The sequence below is a fragment of the Thamnophis sirtalis genome, unplaced genomic scaffold (genome assembly GCF_051295495.1).
Source record: "Thamnophis sirtalis isolate CommonGarterSnake01/CBP01778 unplaced genomic scaffold, rThaSir2_p1.2 scaffold_12, whole genome shotgun sequence".
Taxonomy (NCBI): domain Eukaryota; kingdom Metazoa; phylum Chordata; class Lepidosauria; order Squamata; family Natricidae; genus Thamnophis; species Thamnophis sirtalis.
This window is the reverse complement of record NW_028261392.1, coordinates 11,432,084-11,458,020: the sequence shown is the minus strand read 5'-3', so window position 1 is coordinate 11,458,020 and position 25,937 is coordinate 11,432,084. Positions and strand designations below refer to the sequence as shown.

The following is a 25,937-nucleotide window of genomic DNA, read 5'->3' as shown; positions in this document are numbered from 1 at the left end:
CAAGTTGCAGCCTTCACAGTGCAGTAGAAAAGATCATGGAGATGAGGTGATAGAAGGACCATACACAAGTTGGAGACTGGGAATTTCCCCAGCTATTTCTGTATCTTACAGGGTCAGTGAATTCATATGTGGGAAAACAGAAAAGCAATTTGCAAATCCTGTCATTTCTTTTTTAAAAGAAGAGGCAAAATGCTCGGTCAGTTTTGCTATAAGTGAATAAACTCATTCTGTACGAAATTATATGTCTGTACACTAACAGATGAATATCTAATTCATACACCATTTTCAACAAGGAGAAAATAATCATGTTTGTCTAGTGCAAACCGTAACATCCAATTTACAAAAAGCCAGGTACCTTTATAAAAATAAAATCAAAGTAGTCCCTAAACAAAAAAATAACAAAGGCCAATAACATTTATTCAATTATTTTTATGAATCAAATGCATGGATGTCTGTTGAGGAATCAGCCATGTGGTCTTTAAAAGGGATGTTTAGGCTGCCACTTGGTCGAGGGCGGCTTCAGAATTTTTCTACTGCTCTGCTGAAGGCAGAGCCCTTGAATTTTAAGAGCCAACTCTCAGGCGAAGATTGAGCGTGTTGTTCTCTTGGCTTAGGGCAAAAAAAGAAGAAGATATGCCTCCCAAGCTATTAATTAAAGCACAAGAAGTGTAGGTGGAGCATGAAAAAGAGAAGAATGGGTAAATGTGAAAGGGGAAAAAAAAGAAAGATGAAAGGGAAGGAAGAAAGGGAAGGGAAGCAGAAAGGAAAGGAAAGAAAGGAAAAGAAAGGGAAGCAGAAAGGAAGAAAAGAAGAGAAGGGAGAAAGGAGGGAGGGAGCCTGGGAAGGAAAGGAAAGGAAAAGAAAGGAAAGGAGGGAGGGAGGGAGGGAGGGAGAAAAAAAGGAAGGAACATTGGAAGCCTGGGAAGTAAAGGAAAGGAGAAAGGGCAGGGCAGGGCAGTAAAGGGAAGGGGGGAGAGGAGAGGAAGGGAAAAGAAGGAAAGGAATGAAGAAAAATCAAAGAAGAACAAGAGATAAATATCCTTCTGCTACTGCCCTTTTGTGATGGACAAGGGTCTACTCTTTCTTTGCTACAGCTGAAACCCAAATCTTCTTGGTTTCCCAACTAGGTACCCCCCAACTGATCTGTCCTCTTTTCTCCTTCCTACTCTGTAGGACACAGTGAAAAAGTGTCACAGGTTTGAATTTCTATAATTTAAAGGTTATGGACAAAGGATGCTTGCATTGCAATGCATATTCATAGAAATCAAGAATAGAAATAGAAAGTTCTCAGCTTCTTAAGGCATGAAACAGAGGAATGAAACTTCCATCTATTGGGAAAACTCAAGGATCAAGAATTATTATGACCTGGGTAGGCTTGGTCATTGGGTGGTCTGGCAAGAACCTTCAGACCCTTCCATCAGTAGACACAAGATGCAATGAAAGTCAATATTTCCTAGCTGAAGTTGAACATCTCATCCCCCATATTTTGTTCTTTGTTCTCCCTCTGCATATCCTGGCAGCTGTCCATCAGAACGGCCTCTCCATGAACCAGATGTTGTTGGGCTTATCTCCAAACGTCTTACCTGGTCCAAAAGAAGGTGACCTGGCCGGCCACGAGGGTGGGCATGACTCCAAACGAATGCACCTGGAGAAAGGTAGTGTGTGGGTTGAAGTTGTTGTTTCATTGCACTCCGATTGGAAGCGATGCTTTCCCTCCATTCGTATTCTGTTATCATTTGAGTGGCTCACAAGCAAGAGACATTAGCGCCAAGGAGAGAGCGAGCACTAACTTCCTGTCTCTATCAAAAGATAACATGACTTCTCTTAGACGCTGGTGTAGTACATTAATTACTGGAACAATGGAGAAAATAAGTGGCAGGAATTATTCGATTGTGCTGTTATGAAAAGAAGAAAATGATTAAAATCTCACAATGAAACTCATACAGGACAATAGCAGCCCTTATCTTTTCCACTTCTCAGATGCTTGTTCTTTATAGGGAAATACAGTACTCAGAAATGATTTTTTTTTCCTGTAATTGGGGTAATCTGAAGTTGATCAAAGAAAACAAGTCACTTAAATTCAGCCGGTGTGAGCTAACCGTGGATGGCCCTGTGTTGGGAAGGAAGAGCAGCTTAAATTGCTTAGCTCCTGCCACTGCTAATGGTGTAAAATGAGACCGGTGGATTTCATCTAATTTATTTTAAATTTAATCAGCCATCCGATGGAAAACATGTGAGCTAGATTAATGTATATTAGGACTTCTGTTGATTATTATGCTACCTTATTTGGTTTGTGAGATGCTTTTTTTTTCTGGTGGAAATATTAACCAATGTCTTTCCATGTAGAAAACATTACAGTTGTATGTATGTATGTATGTATGTATGTATGTATGTAGGTAGGTAGGTAGGTAGGTAGGTAGGTAGGTAGGTAGGTAGGTAGGTAGTCAGGCAGGCAGGAGGCAGGCAGGCAGGCAGGCAGGCAGACAGACAGACAGACAGACAGACAGACAGACAGACAGACAGACAGATTTCTTTATTGGCCAAGTGTGATTGGACACGCAAGGAATTTGTCTTTGATGCATTTGCTCTGAGTGTACATAAAAATACAAGATACATTCATCAAGAATCATATGGTACAACACTTAACGATAGTCATGGGGTACAAATAAGCAATCAGGAAACAATCAATACCAATATAAATTGTAAGGATACAAGCAGCAAAGCTACAGTCCTGCATTCATAAGTGGGAGGAGATGGGTGATAGGAAGGATGAGAAGACTAATAGTAATAGTAATGCAACCTTAGCGAATAGTGTTTTGGGAATTATTTGTTTAGCAGAGTGATGGCGTTCAGAGAAAAACTGTTCTTGTGTCTAGTTGTCTGATTGTGCTGTACTCTACAGCATCATTTTGAGGGTAGGAGTTGAAAAAATTTATGTCCAGAATGTGAGGGTTCCATAAATATTTTCACAGCCCTCTTTTTGACTCGTGCAGCATACAGGTCCTCAATGGAAGGCAGGTTGGTAGCAATTGTTTTTTTCTGCAGTTCTAATTATCCTCTGAAGCCTGTGTCTGTCTTGTTGGGTTGCAGAACCAAACCAGACAGTTATGGAGGTTCAGATGACAGACTCAATAATTCCTCTGTAGAACAGAATCAGCAGCTGTTTGAGCTTCCAGAGTTGGCGCAGGAAGAATGTCCTTTGTTGTGCTTTTTTGATGACATTTTTGATGTTAGGTGTCCATTTTAGGTCTTGAGATAGGAGAGAACCTAGAAATTTGAATGCCTCTAGCCTTGATACTGTGTTGTCTAGTATTGTAAGAGGTCGTAGTATGAGGTCGTAGTATGGAAGGGTTTCTTGTACAACTTGAGGCTAATTTCATGGTTTTGAAATACAGATCTTTTTAAACAACCTCTGTGTACTAAAAGCAAAATCAAAGAATAGGCGTCCAGCTGAAATGCAACAGCTTGTTAGCGATGTAAAGTAAAAACCCTGATAACTAAGTGTGGAATTTCTGTAGCAATAAAGAACTGTAATGAGGGTGTTTTTGTCGTCCAAGTTAATAGATACAAAAAGAAAATTAAAAACAAAAATCCAGATCCGTCTTGTTTCAACTACTGCTAGATATGGAAAGAGAATTGAAATCTGGACGCTTTCATTCTGGACAGGTGGCATTTTTAATAAGATTACACTAAAAATTAATGAGAACAACATTTCTTTTATACAAATCATTAATTTTGGTTCATTGCACACACAGCCGGCCGTGGCTCCTTGCTTGCTTCCCCCCCCCCCACACACACACAAGCATTTAAATCCTGCAAAATGGTATCCAGTCACTGAGTGAGTGTTATAAAAGTGACTTTTTTCCCATTTTCGGGGAGATGGTTTGGCTTCAGCCCATCTACGTTTAAATACAAATGCATGGTCAAGTTAGAATAGACTCCCAGTGAAACGGGATTTCCCATAAAAGTGTTTACTTGATAACCATTTTTAAAAGTGTTCCAATTAAATCATGTATTCACATAACAAGCCAGGGAAGGGGAAGAATGGAAGGACAGGGGAGAACAGGAAAGGAGAGAGGAGAGAAGAGAAAAGGAAAGGAAAGAGGAAACTTGGGAAGGAAAGGAGGGAGGGAGGGAGGGAGGGAGGAAAGAAGAAAGGGAGGGAGGAGGAATGGAAAGGGAAGGGAAGGAGAGGGGGAGGGAGGAAGCCTGGGAAGGGAAGGACAAGAAAGGAAAGGAAAGGAAGGAGGGAGGGAGGGAGGGAGGAAAGAAGAAAGGGAGGGAGGAGGAATGGGAAGGGAAGGGAAGGAGAGGGGGAGGGAGGAAGCCTAGGAAGGGAAGGGCAGAAAAAGAAAGGAAAGGAAGGAGGGAGAGAGGGAGGGAGGGAGGGAGGAAGAAAGGAAGAAAGTCTGGGAAGGAAAAGGAAAGGAAGGGAAGGAGGGAGGGAGGGAGGGAGGGAGGAAGCCAGAGAAGGGAAGGGAAAAGAAAGGAAGGGAAGGGGAGGGAAATTATTCCCATTTAATCTGCTGTGCTTTTGAGGTTCTTTTTTTTCTTAAATGGTTCTTGTTTAAGTCACTAATTTCTTCTCCTTTTGATTGCTACCTCCACCACCCATAACCTTACTCTCTGAAGTGGTGTTAATATTCCAGGGTGATCTAGATTTATAGGATATTCTGAATTAAAAATGGTTTTTTGTCATGACTGCATTTATCACAGCTTCTGAGCCAGCCCTGCCTATAACTCTGGGGCCAAACTTACCTGTTCCACTTAAGAGATATTTGCAGAGATAGTTATTATCTGCTTACAGGCCTGTAGCTCAAATATGCAATTTTGTTTCAGACAGTCTTTAATCTTTCAAAGTCATTAATCATTATTACGGGTGGATAAATTAATGCAAACTAAATAGATGTAGGCATTTGTATCCTCACGATAGAAAATGCCTTGACTACATCGTCTATTTAAAAAAAAAAAAGCACAGAGACACACAGATACATCTTTGAACATTACTCATTAACCGTTTATATATTACTCGGTTACACACACACACACACACACACACACACATCAATTGAAACTCAAATGACTTTTAATCATTACAACTGGGAGGTCCTAGGAAAACACCCTCTTCAGAAAAAGACATCTTCTTCTGGTTCCCTTTTTAAATTTAATTAATTAAAAATGAATCAAAAGTTGCACTTGAAGATACCATGAAAATCCTTTTTTTTAATTTTTTCATTATTTTTTATTATTTTTTTGTTACAATTTCAAAACCTCTTTACAAACAGAGTGTTGGCTGGGTCCCTCCCCCCCCCCCTTTTTACATTTTTCTCTTATACATAATTAATTTTACATCACATCATTTCTAATTTCGGCCCCACATTTTCTTTCCAAATTACCATCTTAAATTTTAATTTTTCTTCACAAATAAACAAAATCCTTTTTCGCCCTTCCATAAATAATATATCAACTTTATCATTTCATTTTCCACTTGTTATTTCTAATTTTTGTATGCGGCATATATCATCAAATTTCATTTTAATATAACAAGCATTTCACTTAATTGGTTATCCACACTTGACAATAATATTCTATTTAGCTATATATCATCAACAGCATCCATATATTTCATTGCCATGAAAATGCTTGAAGAGAGCAGATATGGAATGGCAGAAGGAGTTGGGCCAAGTTGGTGGAAGATATTATTGGTGTTGCAATCAATTAGCAATAGCAATAGCAGTAGACTTATATACCGCTTCATAGGCCTTTCAGGCCTCTCTAAGCGGTTTACAGAGAGTCAGCATATTGCCCCCAACAATCTGGGTCCTCATTTTACCCACCTCGGAAGGATGGAAGGCTGAGTCAACCCTGAGCCGGTGAGATTTGAACCGCTGACCTGCTGATCTAGCAGTAGCCTGCAGTGCTGCATTTAACCACTGCGCCACCTTGGCTCTTTATGTACACAATCTTATTTCTTATAAACAAAGATGGTCCTTTCCCAGGACACATATTAATCCTTTTCCATCTGTCCTTCTGGACAGCCGATATAAGATATAAAACTATGTCTATGTGCAGAGATTTCATTTTACGTGATTTTACCACCTGTTTGCCAATCACTGAAACTGTAAGCATGCGCGCGCATTCTCACTTCGGTCATGCACACACCTTCCATGCATATACATGCCAGGGGTTGGTTTCAACCGGTTCGCGGCGGTCCCCGTGAACCGGTTGGTCGGCGAACCCGGAAGTAAGTAACTTCCGGGAACGGCGAAGGCCCCCCCCGCCCGCCCGCATTCCTTACCCGGTTTTGACGAGTTCTGCGCTTCCACGCATGCGCAGGATGCATACAGCGCCTGCGTGATCCTCCAGGAGCAGCTGGAGCATCGCACAGATGCTAGTACGCATGCGTGCGCTGCGCGCGTGCACGAGGACGCCGCTGGCCCCGTTCCAACCAAACCGGTTGGAACGGGGCGAGAAACCCACCCCTGATGCATGCCCTTCCATGCATGTGCTTTGCTCATGTGCGCGGCTTGCATGCATGTGCATGGCTTAAGAAATGTGGCTAAACAGGACGGCATGGCGCCAGGGCGGGTGAGCGGGCCCACCCGTAAGTCACCACTACCAGTTCGCCCGAACCAATCTGAACCGGCTGAATATCACCACTGTCTATGTGGCAAGATGGCAACAGAAGTCACAGGTTACATTATTTTAAGCTGGCCCTTCTATGGGCAAGGCAGACCCTGGAGGATATTCAGAGTTCCTCATGTTCTTATTTATACTCATGTGCAATCAATCAAAGTAGCAAATACAATTGGCAAATTTTATAAATAATATGGTTTATATGTTTAGTTAACTTGATAAACTTCAGCACTACCACTCTGCTAGAAGGGAATGGGACTTGCTGTTTATTTATGGACAGTAGCTTCCCCTGTCAGAGTTGGTGGGGTAGTTGTTTTCTGCTTGGTAGTACCTTGATTTGATTGTTGTCTATTGTTTGTTTGTTTGTTTGTCTGGTGTTAATCCCTGCTTATCTGGGTACTGACAAGGCGTTCTGGTCTCTTTGTTTCCTTTTTAGCTTTTGTTTGTCTCTTTTGAATTGGGTGTAAATGTTGTTTATCTCTATGTGCCTGTTGATGGTTAATTTGTCTGAATACCAAGCTTTTTAGATTTCCATCCCAGTTGAAATTATAATTACCATAATAGCAATAGCAATAGCAGTTAGACTTATATACCACTTCATAGGGCTTTCAGCCCTCTCTAAGCGGTTTACAGAGTCAGCATATTGCCCCCAACAACAATCCGGGTCCTCATTTTACCCACCTGAGAAGGATGGAAGGCTGAGTCAACCCTGAGCCGGTGAGATTTGAACAGCCGAACTGCAGAACTACAGTCAGCTGAAGTAGCCTGCAGTGCTGCATTTAACCACTGTGCCACCTCAGCTCATAAGACTGTCCATGTGTTCTAAAATTAAAGAGTTTTCATCATTCCTTCTGAAAATTGGTGTATGTTCATGGATGCATCTGCTTGTCCTGCAAAGTGGCTATTACAGCCATTACAGTGTATATTATAGATCACTCCTGTTGTTTCTTCTAGATGAAAGTCTGGAAGTGTCGGCGTTTCTAGATGCTACATTAGAGTCCCTGCTATGCCTGCTGAGAGTGGTGATCCCATGAGTTATCCTGTGTTGGTATATTTATTCATTAAACTGAAAATAGGTAGAGGTTGATGAAGTGATTCTGAGTATTTCAGTCTTAGTGTATTCGGGTAAGTCAGGTGGTTGTTCAGTACTGCTACCATGGACTTTTTCTTTAGTTCTTGTCCAGTGGTTGGCAACCTTAAACACTCAAAGAGCCACAAAGGTCCTAACCAGAAGCCACCCGTTCAATTCTGGAGCCGACCGGAAGTCCGGTTCCCCCACCATAGAGTCTCCTCCTAGCACGGCATTCCTTTTTCCTCTACCTGTCCTACCAAAAGTCCTATCAATTGTGGAGCCGACTGGTGACAGGGAGCCGCAGCAGAGGGATGAAAGAGCCACATGTGGCTCCAGAGCCACAGATTGCTGACCCTTGCTCTGGTCTACACAATAAGGAGTGCTGTAACATCAAATAGAACCATAATTTCATCTTCTTCTATCATTAGCTCTTTAATTTTCTTAAGTCATTGTACAGGAGAGGTGATAGAATATTTGATCCCCTTAATCCCAGATTAAGAGGTATGTTGGGCTTGTCTAACAACAGACATGTGGAAGGAACACTCCCTTCTAACATTGCAAATGTTTCTTAGTGAAGTAACAAAATGTCTGCAACCCATCAACCAAGCGCAGAGAGCATCAAGGACTCCAGAATTCAACCTTGAGCTGCAGAGATTCTCCACTGTTAGTAAGGTTTACTCTGTTCCATTCTATCCAAAATTCCAGAAGATTATTAATTTACAATCTTGGTACACCTAAGAAGTTAAAAGCAATATGCATATGAATGATTTAAGGACTTGGATGAGAGGAATATGGCTTTTTGTATTCACCAATAAAGCTGTTGACCAGCAAGGCTTTTGCTGAATTCTGTCAAATGGTTTCACTGATGGAAACAACTTTCACTTGTTCGTATCCAGCAGCACAAAAGTTGGAAATAATGAAATTTCCATGTAATGGAATTGTAGCTCAAGGTTCGAGTGTGGTTGTTGGAAGAAAACTTCTGGAATACATTTTGCTATATAGAAATTAAATGAGGACCCAAATTATTGGGGGCAATATACTGACTCTGAAAACTGTTTACAGAGGGCTGTGAAGCACTGTAAAACAGTATGTAAGTCTAAGTATTATTGCTATTGTTATTGCACAAGGAGGAGAGAAATTGAAGGAGAGGTAAATGACAGAATGGATAAATGAAAGAATAAATACAGTGAACATCTCCCCAGTCTTTAACAATGGGAGGAAGGAAGGAAACATGGGAAGGGAAGTATGCCAACCACATGACCACAGAGATGTCTTCGGACAGCGCTGGCTCTTCAGCTTTGAAATGGAGATGAGCATCCCCCCCTAGAGTCAGGAACAACTAGCGCGTATTTTCAAGGGGAACCTTTACCTTTATTTTTACCTTTCCACTGTAAAATCACATCTACTATATGCTACAGCTGCATTTTTTTATGCACTAGTTGTGAATGTTCTGCAGCATAGCTGTGTGACTACCCTATGATTGTTTAGAAGCTCAGACTTTCAGGAGAAAGAAGCCCAAGCGATTTTGTCTTCATTGGTTGGGCGAAAGAGTCCAGGGATGGAATCTTGTGAATTGGACAGCAGGAATGCAAAGAATGCAAATGAAAGTCTTTCATCAGTGGACAAAAGGATTTATTTTATCAATGGGACAAAAGGAATTGAAGTCTCTTTCCAATTTCAGTGCAGAGTTTGAGCTTTAAAATAAAGAAAGGTCTGTGGGTCACAAATGAGTAGGGAAAGTCCATTGAGATAAGTGTGAGGTTGAATGGCACTTTAGAGCATCAACGTGCCTTTGTATTAATGAGTGTTCATTATTCTCCCCCAATCTCAAGTAGAAATCCGCAGCTTAAGTCTTGTTCCACACCATTGAATTAACTGCTCATCCACCCCACAAAATTCTTAATCAGAATAAAGCTGTAAGAGACCTTGGAGGTCTTCTAGTCTAACCCTCTAGTCAAGCAGGAGAGCCTATACCATTTCAGACAAGTGACTGTCCAGTCTCTTCTTAAAAACCTCCAGTGTTAAAGCACCCACAGCTTCTGAAGGCAAGCTATTCCACAAGATAGATGCTCTTTTGAGAAGACCTGGTACAAAGCTATGATCCAATAATTATTAGCAGGTCTTATGATATGAGTGAAGAGAAGGACCAGGGGAGGCAGGATTGCAGTGTTCCAATATTTGAGGGGCTGCTACAGAGAGGAGGGGGTCAAGCTATTTTCCAAGGCATCTGAAGGCCAGACAAGGAATAATGGATGGAAACTGATCAAAGAGAGATTCCTTGAAACAAGGAAAAACTTTCTGACAGGGAGAGCAATCAACCAACGGAACAGAAGTTGCCTTCAGAAGTTGTGGGAGCTTCATCACTGGAAGCTTTCAAGAAGAGACTGGATTGCCATCTGTCAGAAATGGTGTACCGTTTCCTGCTTGGGTGGAGGGTTGAATCAGATGACCTACAAGGTCCCTTCCAACTCTGTTAATCTGTTAAATATACATATACATACTTGGCTCCTTGTTGGTGGTTGCTTTAGGGTGAGAGAGACATAACATCTACCCTCTTTCTCAACCTCCCACCAGGCATGGCAGAATACATCCTACTGCATTGATGTCAGATGCATTAATCCATGAAAAAGTCAAAGCAATCTTAACCGTTGGTGACCAACGTTTTTTAATGCCAGCTCACAGTTCAGAGCATCTTAGTGTAATTAAATGCATTGTCAGAAGATCAATTATCTGCTTTGTGGATGACGATTATTGCAATTGGCTCAACTTCAGGCAGAAGGCAAATGGACTTTTCAAAGCTTTGTTGTTTTTTTTCTTTTGCGTTTCCTTTTTCGCCCCCTTCCTCTTTCAAATTTTGACTTTTCTGATTAGCACGTTCGTACAGATGCTGCTTGTATCTGATCATCAGATCGTTCCGGACAATATCAATGCGAGTTTTGGAATCTGTTTGGATTGCTATTGTTATCAGCCTCTTCCAGGCCCAACAGAGAAGGCTGAAAAGTACAATTGTTTTAACGACTGTGAAATTGACATATGAAGCTGAAATTCCGAAAGAAGCTTTCATGGGATTTTAAACACTATTTTCTTCCATATGCCATCCCAATTATTATTTAGATATTACATTCCTAATTTACTGTTAAGGTTGATTAGAATTCAAGCCTCTCTAAAGCATTGCACCAAAGGTCTTGGGCTGTGGAAAACATTTTTATAAAATAATCCATTAATGCAGAGGAGTGCAACTAAATTAGTTAGCAATTTGCTGAGCATGAATTAATGAACAGAGCTTCTCCCAGTTCCCAGAGTTGTAATTTTCATAATAACCTCAGACCTTTATTTGGCAGGTTGTTTAGGTTTTTTTTTTTTTCGTTTGAAGGTTTTCATTAGTCTAATGAGGACTATACAAGGGCAAGCAGTCAGCACAATTTACATGGGGAAGCTATCATAATAAATGAAGCAATTTGAATAACATGCAAGGGTTTTATGCCACACGATAAGAAGAGATTGTGGAGTGAGATTCAGAGGTAACCAATACATTAGACCAACTAATAACTGAAGTAATCCCAATAAAAGGCTTAAGCGAAAGGAATGAAATTAATGTTATATACAGAACTGTAATGATATGATCCATGATTCATTAGATTAATAAAAAAAAGTGTTCAATTGTTTTTAGTGCTTTCAGCTTTTTAGACACTTTAATTAGGATTACTCACTAGATCCAGTTGGCTTACTTGAGTTGGAGGCTACGGCTGGTTGGTTAGTAGTGTTTGTTTTTAATGACTTTTCTCTTTTTCATCTTTTTTTTTCATTTTTTTAAAAAATAATCATAGGGGTCATTGAAACTAACTCTATTCAGTATGGAAATGTGTTGTGAAGGCAGTAATGCCTTGTTTCTTATTTATTTATTGCTAGCTGATAACCTGGCATTGCTAGGGAGAAAATATACGGACCAAATGTAATTTTTAAAGTTGGATTTTTCCCCTTACCAGAGGGAGTCCCCTTGTGGAGTACTGTGAAGCCATTACCATGGCAACTCCACTGCACTGTACAGTAGAAGTCATTTTAGGGCAGTATGGTAGAAGCCATTTTAAGGCACAATAGGCTATATCTTAACAGAACACACATCCCAAGGGTTTTAGGGGTGTCTTACCCCCACATTATTTTTTTCCAGAGAGTAAGTCCCAATATGTCACATGATGCCACCGTGACGATGTGTGTTTGACACCCCTAGTTTATCCACTACAGGATGAAGGCTTCTTCCACATGTTTCCAGCCTATATGGTCCTGAGCTTTCTTTTACCAAGCGGCCTGATTGGCACATTAATTTCTGATTTCATAGATCCATCTTGGTTTAAGTCTTTTTGTGGATGTTTTTTTTTTAATCTAGAGGGATCTATTCTATGACTTGGTCCACCTGCCATCAGTTCTTCTTGCTATGTGACCAGCTCATTTCTATTTCCATTGCAAGAATTGGGTATGTCTAGCAGCGGTATGTTTCCATTATTTTTTTTACTACCGGTTTGCTCATGTGTGCGCAATGCTTTTGTAGCCACAACTGGTTCACCCCAATCTGGGCCGAACCAGAAGCAACCCACCACTGATGTCTAGTGAAAAGAGAGACTAGGGGAGACATGACAGTATTTGAGGGACTGCCACAAAGAATTATTATTTAATTAATTAATTAAACATGAGGAAAAAGGCAAGGAGGGAAACTTAAGCTGTTTAGTTCAACATTCTTTAATCAATGGAGAAGTGAAAAGCAGCGAAGAGCATTTACTGGTTTTTTCTCACCTGCAGAATAAAAACAGTTGCTTAAAACAAGAGGACTGCTAGAAAGTATTTGAATTGTAGTCTGAGACCAAAACCATAATATTAAGTACAGTAGAACCTCTGGCCATGACCATAATTCATTCCATAACTCTGATCGTAAGCCGATTTAGTTGTGACCCAAATTTGGAAATTTGGCGCTCACAAATAAAAAATTGGCATGGAAGGAGAAATCGGCCGTGAAAAAAAAATCTGATTTTTTTTTCATTAGAACCTGCTTTGATCATGATCAGAAGCGTTCATGACCAGAGATTCTACTGTACAGTAGTTTTCTTTATCAATAAGTATTTTATATTTTGTGGGATATGGAGAGATGCTTTGGAAATATGCATGTGATGAATGTGCGCCTTGCTATATATATTTAGGATTTAAAAGGGGCGCTGTGCCCCATATGCAGAGAAGAGCAACAAAGATGGTTAGGGGTCTGGAGGCTAAAAAACATGAAGAATGAGGAAATGGGTATATCTAGTCTAGTGAAAAAAAGGACTAGGAGTGACATGATAGCACTGTTCAATATTTGAGGGGCTGTAAGAAAGAAGAGGGGAGTCAAATATTCTCCAAAGCACTCAAAGGTAGAAGAAGAAGCAATGGATGGAAAATAATCAAGGATGGAACTAACCTAGAACTAAGGAGGAATCTCCTGAGAGTTATTAATCAGTGGTACAACTTGCCTCTAGAAATTTGATGTTTTTAAGAAAAGATTGTAAATTTAGAATTTTTTGGGGAATAACAGAGTTGGAAGGGACCTTGAAGGTCTTCTAGTCCAACCTCCTGCTTAGGCCGGAAACCCTACACCACTTCAGACAAATGGATATACAACATCTTCTTAAAAATATCCAGTGTTGGACAGAGGTGGGTTGCTCCTGGTTTGGCCCGGATTGGGCAAACCGGTAGTAGCAGCAGTGGGAGGTTCTGTCCACCCACCCGAATGCTTCTGTGCCTGAAAAATTGGCAACCCACCTCTGGTGTTGGAGCATTCACAACTTATGGAGGCAATTGATTGATTATTCTGTCAGGAAATGTCTCCTTTGACAGCCCTTTGCCTAGAATGGTAAAGGGTCTCCTGCTTGAGAAGTGGGCTCCACTTATGTTATTCTGTTATTCTCTTCATTAGATTATTTTTTTCACTTTCTTGTCCATTTCTCACCCTCTTCTGGATCTCGCCACTGAACCATATAAGAAGCTTTGTTGGATCTGACTGGAAATGAAGACGTTTTAATGTCACCATGTTTGAGAATTTTCCCAGTCTTGTCCAACAGCTGCACTTAGCCTCTTAAGAAGCTTTGTAGGGTAGTTTCAAAACAGTCAGCATGGCTTAGCTTGGGATAAGGGCGAGTGATGTGTCTTACTCATATGCTCTTTTGTCATGCCTCAAATACAACGAAGATAACCAGAACCAACAAGAGCCTTGCCAGTAGCAATTCTGGCTCCTGTAAAGGAAGTTCCTTCTAAATAGCTCCTTAGAAGCATTTTGTGGGGGAATACCGAAAGAGTAACGCTTGTCAGACTGCAGAAGAGGCCGAATGAATGTCAAGCTGTAGAAATCCAGTGACAGTAACAGATGTGACAGAAATGAAGGAGACTTTCTGAATTCTTCTAATGAACTTTGGGGAGAACAATCAGGCAAGGCTTAAATCTCCAAATTATTTTCGCTATTATTTTCTCGTCAGCCCTAATTATTTCTCTTCTAATGGGCCAGTCGGTGATGGATCGGCAAACAGACTTGCCTTCAGCAAAAGACAGAGAGGAACTTCAAATAAAATTACAAGATGGTTTTGCTGCCGGGCCCTTTGTAGGACAACAAGGGCCAAGATATGACCTCCGAATCTGATGTGCTTTGTATACGGTTATATTTCAGCAACCATGATGTCATCGTTGCTCCAGGAAAAGCTATCGAGATAGATATACCCATATGTGGACCTTTAGATAGTGCTGATATATAACCTGATCAATATCTGCTTTTAATTATAGCAAAGCAAGGCGGGTGCTATCTGCAGCCATCATCATCCATGCCTGTGCAATATCTTTCCTAAGCATTACGTGACAAAAGGCATTTGTAATTATATTTACTTCTGAAGGATTATGGCTCATAGTTAAACCAAGAGAGGCATCTTGTCATTTTCAGAATCTGTTAAAGGTGACAGAATCTATTTTTCTGCCAACTTGTGAAGACCAGGCAGAGAGCAAATTTGCTGTGGTCAGCTAAGTGTAACCACTGAGCAGGAAAGTGAATTTAATAATGCATTATTGTTCTTCAGTGAAGGTGAACTGTTACAGCGCCTTTGTTACCACGGACTCTGCCTGTGCTTAGGTTTCCAGATGCCGTGCAGATTACCTGATTAAAATCTCTAATGCATGATAAAATATACCAAGTAGGCTTTGGTATTAACATAAACACGTCAGGTTTCGGAGGACTACGGCACTAAAGCTAATTGGAAGTATTTACTACTTCGTTATACAATGCATATCGCAAATAAGGTTTTTTTTTAATGACAGGGAAGGCTAAATGAGAAGAAACTGTAAATTTAGAAGATTTGCAGCTCTGCTGTGATTTTTTTCAGATAAGGAGAGGAAAAATAGAGCTGGTTTTAGTGACACATCGAAGCTTCTGAATTGAGCATTAGGTCTGTTACGTTGGTAAGAAGACAGGTGAAAAAACATAAATGGGTTGGCAACGTATGTTGGTTTCTGGTCAGCTTCTTTCCATCTTGTGTGAAATGCTTCTTTTCCAGTCCTCGTTTGGAGATTTGAGTCTGATAATAGTTTTTCTAACATGGATTGTTTTCCCAGCTTATTTCTGGATAGCCCCCAGTGGTGGGATTCAACTGGTGTAACAACCAGTTCACTCTCAACTGATCGTTGGAGCTATCGGTTCACCTGAACTGGTCCAAACCGGCTGAATCTCACTCCTGGATACGCCATTACTTGAGACCTTAACTACCTTCACACAGAGAAAGACAAACCAATGAAATGGTTTATGTGGATTATTCATATCATCCCTGGGTCCAGAGAATTTTCAGACACACATCTCCATATCTACAGTTTCCCCAGGACTAGGCATGAACGTAATGGTAGATTCCCAGAGACATGGATAGAACTAACATTATTGAAATTCAGAACTGAGAGAACCATCACAGAGAATGCTAAACACCTCTCTTTACAAATCTCTTCTCTTTTTTGTTGGTCATACTTTTCATTTTTTCCCAGCCTGCATCTTTTTTTGTTTTTTTTTTGCTTTCTTTTTTCTTCAATGCAATCAGCTTTATTATTATTTTTTCACATAATCCAACTGTAATAATAGAGCTGTTGCAAAGACTGTGGAGAAGGTGGCAGTTTCAGGCCCAGTGCTGCAATTCTTTAATTTTTTCCCTGCTGAGATTCTGAATACAGTTTTTTTCCCCCCAATAATATGGGCTTTGTCCTCCTTTCCAGGAGAAAGGCATTTATTAAACAATTTCAAATTAGGTATTATAAGAATGCGAGTGCAGCATACCAAAACATGTTGTGGAATTAAAGTCAACAGAAGGAGGCCCCAGTCATAAATATGTTTCAAGATTCCCCAGAGAAAGGAAGGTCAACATGGAAGCAGAAAGAAGGGGTTGTAAAATAAAGTTTAAAGACTTTAGAACTGTGATGGTGGTTCTAAAATGCCAGAGGTGGCACCTAGAGCCTTCTCTGTGGGCATGTGCACCATCGCCAGGTGCTCTTCTGGATTCGCAATTCACATATGTGCCAAGCAGCTGGTCTTTGCGAGCACCAGGGTGCCAAAAAATGGCCTTAAAATAGCCCCCAAACCAGGGCTTTTTCCAGGCTGTTTTTAGGCCCTTTCAGGCTGTTTTCTGGGCCGTTTTCCAGGCTGTTTTCAAGCTGTTTTATGGGCCATTCCCAGGCTGTTTACAGGCTGTTTACAGGCTGTTTTCCAGGCTGTTTTCATGCTGTTTTATGGGCCATTTTCCAGGCCATTTTCAGGCTGTTTTCTGGGCTGTTATCCAGGCTGTTTTCAGGCAGTTTTCCAGGCCATTTTCAGGCTGTTTTCTGGGCTGTTATCCAGGCTGTTTTCAGGCTGTTTTCCAGGCCATTTTCCAGGCTGTTTTCAGGCTGTTTCCAGGCCATTTTCAGGCTGTTTTCTGGGCTGTTTTCCAGGCTGTTTTCAGGCCGTTCTCTGGACCATTTTCCAGGCTGTTTTCTGGGCTGTTTTCCAGGCTGTTTTCAAGCTCTTTTATGGGCCATTTTCCAGGCAGTTTTCAGGCTATTTCTAGGCCATTTTCAGGCTGTTTTCTGGGTTGTTTTTAGGCCGTTTTCAGGCTGTTTTCCAGGCTGTTTTATGGGCCATTTTCCAGGCTGTTTCCAGGCCATTTTCAGGCTGTTTTCTGGGCTGTTATCCAGGCTGTTTTCAGGCTGTTTTCCGGGCCATTTTCCAGGCTGTTTTCAGGCTGTTTCCAGGCCATTTTCAGGCTGTTTTCTGGGCTGTTATCCAGACTGTTTTCAAGCTGTTTATGGGCCATTTTCCAGGCTGTTTTCAGGCTGTTTTCTGGGTTGTTTTTAGGCCGTTTTCAGGTTGTTTTCTGGGTTGTTTTCCAGGCTGTTTTCAGGCCGTTTCATGGGCCATTTTTCAGGCTGTTTTCAGGCTATATCCACGCCATTTTCAGGCTGTTTTCTTGGCCATTTGTGGCCCTAAAAGTGCCCCCAAAATGCTCTGAAAATGGCCTGAAAAATGGCCAAAAATAGACATGCACACACCGGCCAGCTGGTCTTCTGGTTTCCGGTGCTCCAGCACATGCACACACATGCACATGCATTCTGGTTTGGGCACTCGATGCTGAAAAGGTTTGCCAACACTGCTTTCGAACTTCTGATAGAATAAGGTGTGAAAAATGTGTGTGTGTGTTTTAATTGCACAATATAAAACAGGACAGAGCAATACTAGTCTCAGAAGAGACCTACCAAATTTCTCCACGATGGCTAGATCACCAGCGACAGAGGCTTTCCTTGTTTTCATTGTGCATTCCTTTCCACCTGAACTTTATGAAAGTCAGTGCGTAATTAATGAGTGCACAATAAAATAATTGCCCCATTGTTTGTTAAAGAGGAGCATCTCGTTTACAGACCCATTATAATCCTTCTAACTAACCTCTGCTAGTTTTGAAATCACAACGGGGACAACAAAGCAATCTTCCCCTTTCAGAACTGCAAGGTTAAACAAAGCCGGAGCCTCGCAAATAACGTTGTCAAATTTTCTAATCTGATGTGAAATCCGCTGGTTGCATGGCGTTGGGTGAAGAATAAGACAGACAGCCGGTTATTTCTTGCAGTGTTCACTTCCACTGGTGTTGTGTACAAGCTGCATATTATCTTTTAGAGAGGTTGTGATTCCTAAGCCTTCTAATTTGTGCGCTATTTATCTTACCCAGATTTGCAAACCTTTTGAAATCGCCTTTTTTCTTTCTTTCTCGGGCAGCTCCTCTCGGGTCACCTTTCAAAACGAAAGCAAAAAAAAAAAAAAAAGGTTAAACAAAGCAGGAACCCAACAAACAGCCTCCTCCAATTTGTAATATAATGCCGGGATATACTATTTGCTTTACAGAATTACACCCGTTCAGTGTAAAACAGATGCAGAACACTTGATACTGTTGCCCTGCCGTAACACCGATGACTTGATTTTTTTTTAAAAAAAACACTAGGTGGATAGCATTTCCTGTGTTCCCTAAGAAACACCAGAAACCACAGATTAACCAAGTGGAAAACCCTGGTCAGCTTCTCGGCCGTGACCTTGACAGTCATTCGGAAGGAAATTTGTAGAGAGTGAAATGCTTCTCAGCTGAATGGCAAAGACTTTGCTGGCTTCCTCCAAAGAACAATTTGAATTTCTTGAAGCGACAGATAGAAAGGCTGGCCGTACTGTTGCTTTCCTCATTTCCTGAGAAGGCCTGAGTTTCTCAACGAAAGATGTATTGGCTTATTTATTTCATGTATTGTGGGGCCACCCCTTTACCCGAGGACTCTGGGGATCACCCGAATCAAAGCAACAATTGGAATCCATAACTTCAAAAAAGTGGCATTAAAAATGTAATAATAATAATAGTAGTTGAGGCCCCTAAAAATCTTGGATCAGCAGATAGAATAGAATATCAGAGTTGGAACAGATCTTAAAGGTCTTCTAGTTCAACCCCCTGCTTAGGCTGGAAACCCTGCACCACTTCAGACAAATGGATATCCAACATCTTCTTAAAAACTTCCAGTGTTGTAGCATTCACAACTTCTGGAGGCAAGTTGTTCCACTGATTCATTGTTCTGTCAGGAATTTTCTCCTCAGTTCCAAGTTGCTTCTCTCCTTGATTAGTTTCCACCCAATGCTTCTTGTTCTACCCTCAGGTGCCTTGGAGAATAGTTTGACTCCCTCTTCTTTGTGGCAAACCCTGAGGTATTGGAAGACTGCTATCATGTCTCCCCTAGCCCTTCTTTTCATCAAACTAGACATACCCAGTGACATCCATCAAAAGTGACTGTCAGAGGTGCTGCCTGATCTAAGAACTGACACAAGTGGTGCACGATGCAATTGTGCAAAACCTTCCTAGCCATGATTGGCTCTTTTTCCTTCAAGCAAGAGCTTAGTGTTATTATGAGCCATGGTGGTACAGTGGTCAGAGTGTAGTACTGCAGGCGTCTTCTGCTGACTGCCGGTTGACTGCAATTTGGCAATTTGAATCTCACCAGGCTCAAGGTTGACTCAGCCTTCCATCCTTCCAAGGTGGGTCAAATGAGGACCCAGATTGTCGGGGGCAAGAGTCTGACTCTGTAAACTGCTTAGAGAGGGTGGTAAAGCACTATGAAGTGGTATATAAGTCTAAGTGCTAGTGCTAGTTTTTAGGAAGCCCTGGATTATCATGCACCAAGTCAATCTGGGACCTGTTACTATTGCAGCGTGTTATTCCACACATCATCTCTCTCTCCCTGTCTTCTTATCTACCTGTCATATTTATATAGCCAGCCATCTCGCAGTAAACTGACTCTAGACAGCTTTACAATAAAAACAATCAAAATGTTAAAACAACTACAATCAAAAGACAACAACAATATCGCTAATAAGAAACCTGATGTTGAAAACAATGACTCTTCTATCCACTCATGATTGCCTTGAGATCCCCAGGAGCAACCTTTAAGCAACCATGGTTTAAGGGACTCCTGGATGTCTGTCAAGGATGAGGACAACCTCATGCTGGGTGGGATGGGCATGATGTTCTACAGGGTGGGTGCCACAACAGAAAAGGGACATCTCCTGAGTCTTTCCAGATGAAACACATTTACAGCATGCTCGTCTCAGGGACTTAGTGTCATCAGTGGAGTAAGTCCCTCGAATAACCTGGCAAATAATGGAAAATCACTAAATATGGGGAACTCTTAAAAACCACACCTGCTCAGTTTTCTCAAGGTATCTGGAAGAGGAAACTAAATGTTCCTGAACAGAAACACAGACACTGTGCAAAATTCATGTCACATAGTGCATTATTATTATTATTATTCATTAAAGATGAAACTCAATCAACGGAACATTTAAAAATGTGTCCCAAATGCCATTGACTGGTGCTAATAGTTGATGCGGGTTGCTGCCAGCATCCTAGCTATCAACCAGTGGTGGGTTCCTACTGGTTCGCACCAGTTCAGCTGAACTGGTAGTGGTTTGGCAGCCTGGGTCACTAGAACGCTCCCGAACCGGTTCTCTGGGTGGTGCCATAGCCGCCACTGTCTTGTTTTTCACTTCTGCACATGCGCAGAATGATTTTTATTGCACGGTATATGTGTGCAAAGTGTGCATCGAGTGCGTGCAAAGCTTACATGCACGGGGTGCGCACACAAGCAAACTGGCAGTAGTGCCTGCCGGAAGCTACCCCTGGTAACAAGCAAGTATCTTCTTAAAATATATGATGTTCCGAGTAGCGCAGTTTTTTTTTGCAGTTCTGCTGGTGTTATTGCAGGAAGCTGTAATTTATTGAGGTGTTTTATAAAATTCTTGGACATGGTACCAAATGCCCCAATGACAATGGGTATCATTGCTACATGCTTCAAAAATAGCCGTGTAGTTTCGATGGCCGGGTCGTGATATTTCATGATTTTTTCTAGTTCTTTTTCTTTGATTCTGGCATCTCCTATTACTTCAATATCAATAAACTGTAGTCTTCAGCCCTCGAAAACCATGATATCTGGCATGTTGTGTTCCAAATGATGTCTGCATTTGAAAGTCCCACAAGATCTTCACCATCTCATTTTCGGTAACCTTTTCCACTTTATGTTCTCACGGCTTTTTGGATACAGGTAGGGCTGTTGCTTTAAGTGGGAAGGCAACAGCATTGCATGTTTCGCTCTGCACTGCGGTGTGATGTCATTCTAGCCACATGATTGTGCATATATCTTCAGACAATGCTTGGTTAAGAAACAGAGATGAGCACTGCCCCCAGAGTTTATATATAACCCCTTTACTTATATATAAAGCATTATTATTCTTGATACATAATAAGAGTCGTGGTTAGAATGCCGTGTTGCAGGCTATTTCTGCTGACTGCTGGCTGACTGCAATTTGGCAGTTCGAATCTCACCAGCTGAAGGTTGACTCAGCCTTCCATCCTTCCGAGGTGGGTAAAATGAGGACCCAGATTGTTGGGGAGCAATATGCTGACTCTGTAAACTGCTTAGAAAGGGTTGTAAAGCACTATGAAGTAGTATATAAGTTTAACTGCTATGCTATGCTATAATAATCCTTGTGGTTATTATGGTGACAAAACAAATGTTCTGGGAGGTGTGAAGCAACAATGTCTCCCATAAGGCACTGCCTACTTCCTACTTTGGTGTCCCATTATCGGAGTTCTCCAGACTGAGTGCAAGGCACAAAACTTTATTGCTGATAATGTTCAAAAGGACAGATCAGCCTGCCCAGAAATTTTTTATCTAGCTCCCATATTTCCTCCCTTGGCTGAGCCATTAAAGGTGGTAAAAATATAAATTTCTTCCACTTCTGTTTGTTGTAAATATATTATAATTGTTTGCTTTGATATTTTGAGCACTGCGGTCGAAAGATATTTTTGTTAGCGCCCGTGAACATTTTGAAAGATTTAGAGGAACTCCGGGGTAATGGTGTTTTCTTCTTTAGTTCTGAATTCAGTTCCTTTGGGGGATCCTTCAAGATGGAAAGATGAGGGGGGAAATCAAATTGAGATTTTGATAACACGGGAAATTTTGCCCAGGTAGTTCCCAGGAAACATTGGACTGTAAGGCTTTTGTAGAGTGAATTGTGCTGAAAAAACCTCAAAAGTATAATAGATTTTTCACAGTTCCTACCTTTATCAACCTTCATTTCAAAACCTGTCAAAAATTTCCCATCTCTGTTTAGCCTTTTCATTACATGAGTCTCAGAGCTGAAAATCTGCAGCATATAATAAATGCCATTTTTTTTTCTAGGATTCTTAGAACAGAAAAATATTTCCTGATTCAAATGCACTAATTCTGTTCCTATGTTTGTCTTCTTTCTTTCTTTCTTTCTTTCTTTCTTTCTTTCTTTCTTTCTTTCTTTCTTTCTTTCTTTCTTTCTTTCCATCCTTCCTTCCCCTCTCCCTTTTTCTTTCTTTTCTCCCCCTCTCTCTCCCTCCCTCCCTACTTCCTGTCTTTCTCTTTCTCCCTCCCTTCCCTCCTTCCTGTCTTTCTCTCTCTCTTTCTCTCTCACTCATACACATCTTTCTTTAATATTTCTAGTAAAAGTTACATTTTCAGGATTACTCTCTAGAAATCTATTTTATCTCTTTCTTCCAATGGATCCTTGACACTGAAAGGGCCATAGTAGAGCAGTAGGTGTCACTGAATATATAAAATCCCAGGTTTGATTTGTGGCATTTAAAGTACAAAATATATATTGGGTGGGGAAATTCAAGGATAATTGCTTTGAGCCAAGGAACAAAACCTGAACTATTGTAAATATTTTGGTTACAATACAAAGCAAGTTTTGATGCAATGACAGGTTCCAGTGTAGAGGTCTTATGTTAGCCAATGTTTGTGTAAGCTAACAGTCCTTTCAGGAAACCCATAGAAGTGTCTTCATAAAGAGAGATCTGTGCAAGTATAATATTTAGCACATCATACTGAAGTTCTAGCGTGGCCCGACAAAACCGCGCTTGTCAAAATAGCAGCGATAAAACCGCGTTGCTAAAGCCGCGACGTCATCACCGCAACGTCATCACCGCGGCAACAACAGCGCGGCGACAGAAGGGCTCTTTAAAACAGTGCGGCGGCAGAAAGCCAATTTAAATTAAGGTAAGGGTTAGGATTAGGTTTAGGGGTTTGGTTTAGGGTTAGGGTTAGGGTTAGGGTTAGGGTTAGGGTTAGGGTTAGGGTGCTAAGTGCTTCAGAAGGTGCGGATTTGCCCTCCGCGGTTATGTCGTTGCGCTAGGGTCCCCTTTTTCCTTAGCGCTTTGGACAGCACAGATTTGCCCTCCGTGCTTATGTCAGCGTGGATAAGGGCTTCGCGGTTTTGTCGGTGAACCAAGTTCTACACCCTGTCCCCTTTTCATCCTATTTCCAAAATGAAAAGCGAGCTTCAAACATAGCATTTACACCTTCCCTGAACATTAGAAGTTTCATTCAATGGCAAGCAAGATACTCTTCCAAATTCTACCTCTTGAGTTATCACTCTTCCCCCCTCCTCCCCTTGCTTTGCAATTTCTAGCAGTCTTTACCTTGCACATTTTCAAGAAATTGATTTTCAAACACATTCTGGAGGGGGGGGGGGACCTGAAATGCAAGTGGGTTTAATTATCCCAGAAACACCCTGCTTAGCCAGCCCAGGAAAATGAGAAAAATATGCATGTAACAGTTGATTTTTAAGTTGTCTCCTTTGCATAACAATGAGACAACACATGTTCGGTATTATATGAAGTGCTTAAAAATGACCTTAAGATTTGTTTTCAGAGGGCATTGGCTCTGTAAGATAATTCCATACATGATTGACTTTACAGAGTTATCCTTTCCTTATTTTTTTTAAAGACGACATATATAGCATCACATTGCAAAACTGAATGTAATCGGTTGGATTCGTTTTCCTTCCTGCAGATTCATGAGAGGAAGCAATCTGATTTGTTCAAGAAGTCTAGATCAGTGTGTGGACATCAATACCCAGAATTCCCAAGCAGCGAAGCTATGAACTCTGGGAGTTGATGTTCATACATCTTCAAACTGCCAAGGTTGAGAAGTTCTAGATTAACAAGAAGAAAATAGTCCTATATTTATGGGCTGTTTTTATATGTTAGTTATATTAACCTCTAAGTCACAAGCTCTCCTCCCTTATCAGCTGAGCCAGGGGAACAATTAAGTAATTAAGTGTTCTGTCAAGGCAGTATGCTCCCTCCCATATTTGGACATATCTGTGTGCTTTGACAAAACACTTATACGTCTGTCTGTCTGTCTGTCTGTCTGTCTGTCTATCAATAGAGATAGATAGATGGTTGGATGGATGGAGGGATGGAGGGATGGAGGGATGGAGGGATAGATTATAGATAGATAGATAGATAGATAGATAGATAGATAGATAGATAGATAGATAGATGATAGATAGATAGATAGATAGATAGATAGATAGATAGATAGATAGATAGATAGATAGATAGATAGATAGATAGATAGATAGATGATAGATAGATATGGATGGATGGATGGATGGATGGATAGATAGATATAGGGATGGATGGATAGATAGATATAGAGATGGATGGAGAGAGAGAGAGAGAGGGAGAGAGAGAGATTTTCTCTTAATTTTTCTCACAACAACAACAATAACTAGATGGTGAGTGTGATTGAGAGAGTGTGCGTTTGTGACTGGCCCAAAGTCAAAGTCAGCCTTTAATGGCTAAGGTGGGACTTGAACTCACCTGTCTCCTGTTTTCTAGCCTGCTGCCTTAATCATTAGACCACACTGGCTCACAATGTTTCCATCTGTTCGAAACTGCCAGATGAAATTCTGAGGGACATGGGCAATTAAAAAATATGATAGATGAGAGATAGAGAAAAATGATTGATTGATAGATAGATAGATAGATAGATAGATACATAGATAGATAGATATGATAGATAGATAGATAGATAGATAGATAGATAGATAGATAGATAGATAGATAGATAGATAGATAGATAGATAGATATACAGATATACAGATAGATAGAAGGGTCGGTGGGTGGGTGGGTGGTTGGATAATAGGTAGATAGATAGATAAATGCACTTATTTGATTTTTATACCTGTTCTGCTCATCATTTTAAAAGAACTGCCACATAAGTGGATGGATGGATGGATGGATGGATGGATGGATGGATGGATGGATGATAGACAGACAAATAGTCAGACAATCAAGCAAGCAAGGAAGCAGACAAATAACCAGTAGCTGTTTCAGAGTAAACTTAAGGCTGCATAGTCAATTACTCTGTTTCTCAGCATTTTGTGAATCAACAAAGGTTATTGAAGTTTTTTAAAAAATCCTAAATGGTCAGAGGCCATGTGAGTAGACAAATTCCCTTGATACAAAGTGGTACCACTTTGAGTTAATTTTGTGGTTGGCTCAAAAGGTGCAGCTCTTGCAAAATGCCATAGTTGGGTTGCAAAAGAGAACTTCCCACTTCAACATATGACCACTGTTTTGAGAGTGCTGGTGTGCAGGATTCATGCCACAACCCCAGAGCCATACACATCTAAAGAAAGGCACAGAAGTTGTAAGATGGTATGAGATGCCATCTGGAAGGGGCTCAACCTACCATTAGGAAACCCGAGAGTGAGAATGGTAACTACAACACACCAGTTGTGGATATTCCTCCGTGTTCAGAGATAACTTACTAAGCCTTTTAAGCTTTGGATGCCAGCTGAAGACTCAAGTGTTCACCCATGCATTTGGTTGAATTGGCACAGTTGTGCCTCCTGTTCGGGATTGATTCTATTTGGTGTTATCGCTGCACAAATGCTTTTGAGCGTCTTCTTTGAGAGGCATTTTTTAATTTTGAATTAATTGTGCTTTAATTATTGAATTGCTTTGGGATCTGCTGTTTGGTGTTTTTCATGTTTGAAAACTGGGTTGGAAAATTATAGATGAATAAGTAGGAAAATGTATCCTTGAGAAGAGCAGAAGTAACTGACAAGCTTATTCTGGAATGAAAAGTGGAAGGGAGTTCATAAGAAACGGCCCTTTTGCATGGAGGAATTTAGATAGTGAAAAGTTTCATCAAACAAAAGGGAATTGTTACTATGTTCTTGCCTTTTTGACTCATTTTCCTCAGGGGTAGTAGTGTTTTTATGGGTGGGTTCAATTGATTAATTTAAAGCATATAATTCAGTGGTTCTATTCTAACTTTCTGAATTTAACTTCATTTTCGTTAGAGAATCAT

The 25,937-nt window shown here is 40.8% G+C and overlaps 1 protein-coding gene across 3 annotated transcripts in view; it reads left to right on the top strand.

Moving 5' to 3' along the window:
- DACH1 (dachshund family transcription factor 1) overlaps nucleotides 1–25,937 on the top strand; it is a 380,923-nt gene that overhangs the window by 268,348 nt on the left and 86,638 nt on the right. For 2 of the 3 annotated variants that reach the window (XM_087726454.1, XM_087726453.1), the window contains one exon: nucleotides 1,521–1,655. The exons of the other annotated variant lie outside the window; for it this stretch is intronic. In XM_087726454.1, the coding sequence (XP_087582580.1) occupies nucleotides 1,521–1,655 (135 nt within the window). The remainder of the gene's footprint in view (nucleotides 1–1,520; nucleotides 1,656–25,937) is intronic. 3 annotated transcript variants of the gene reach the window in all.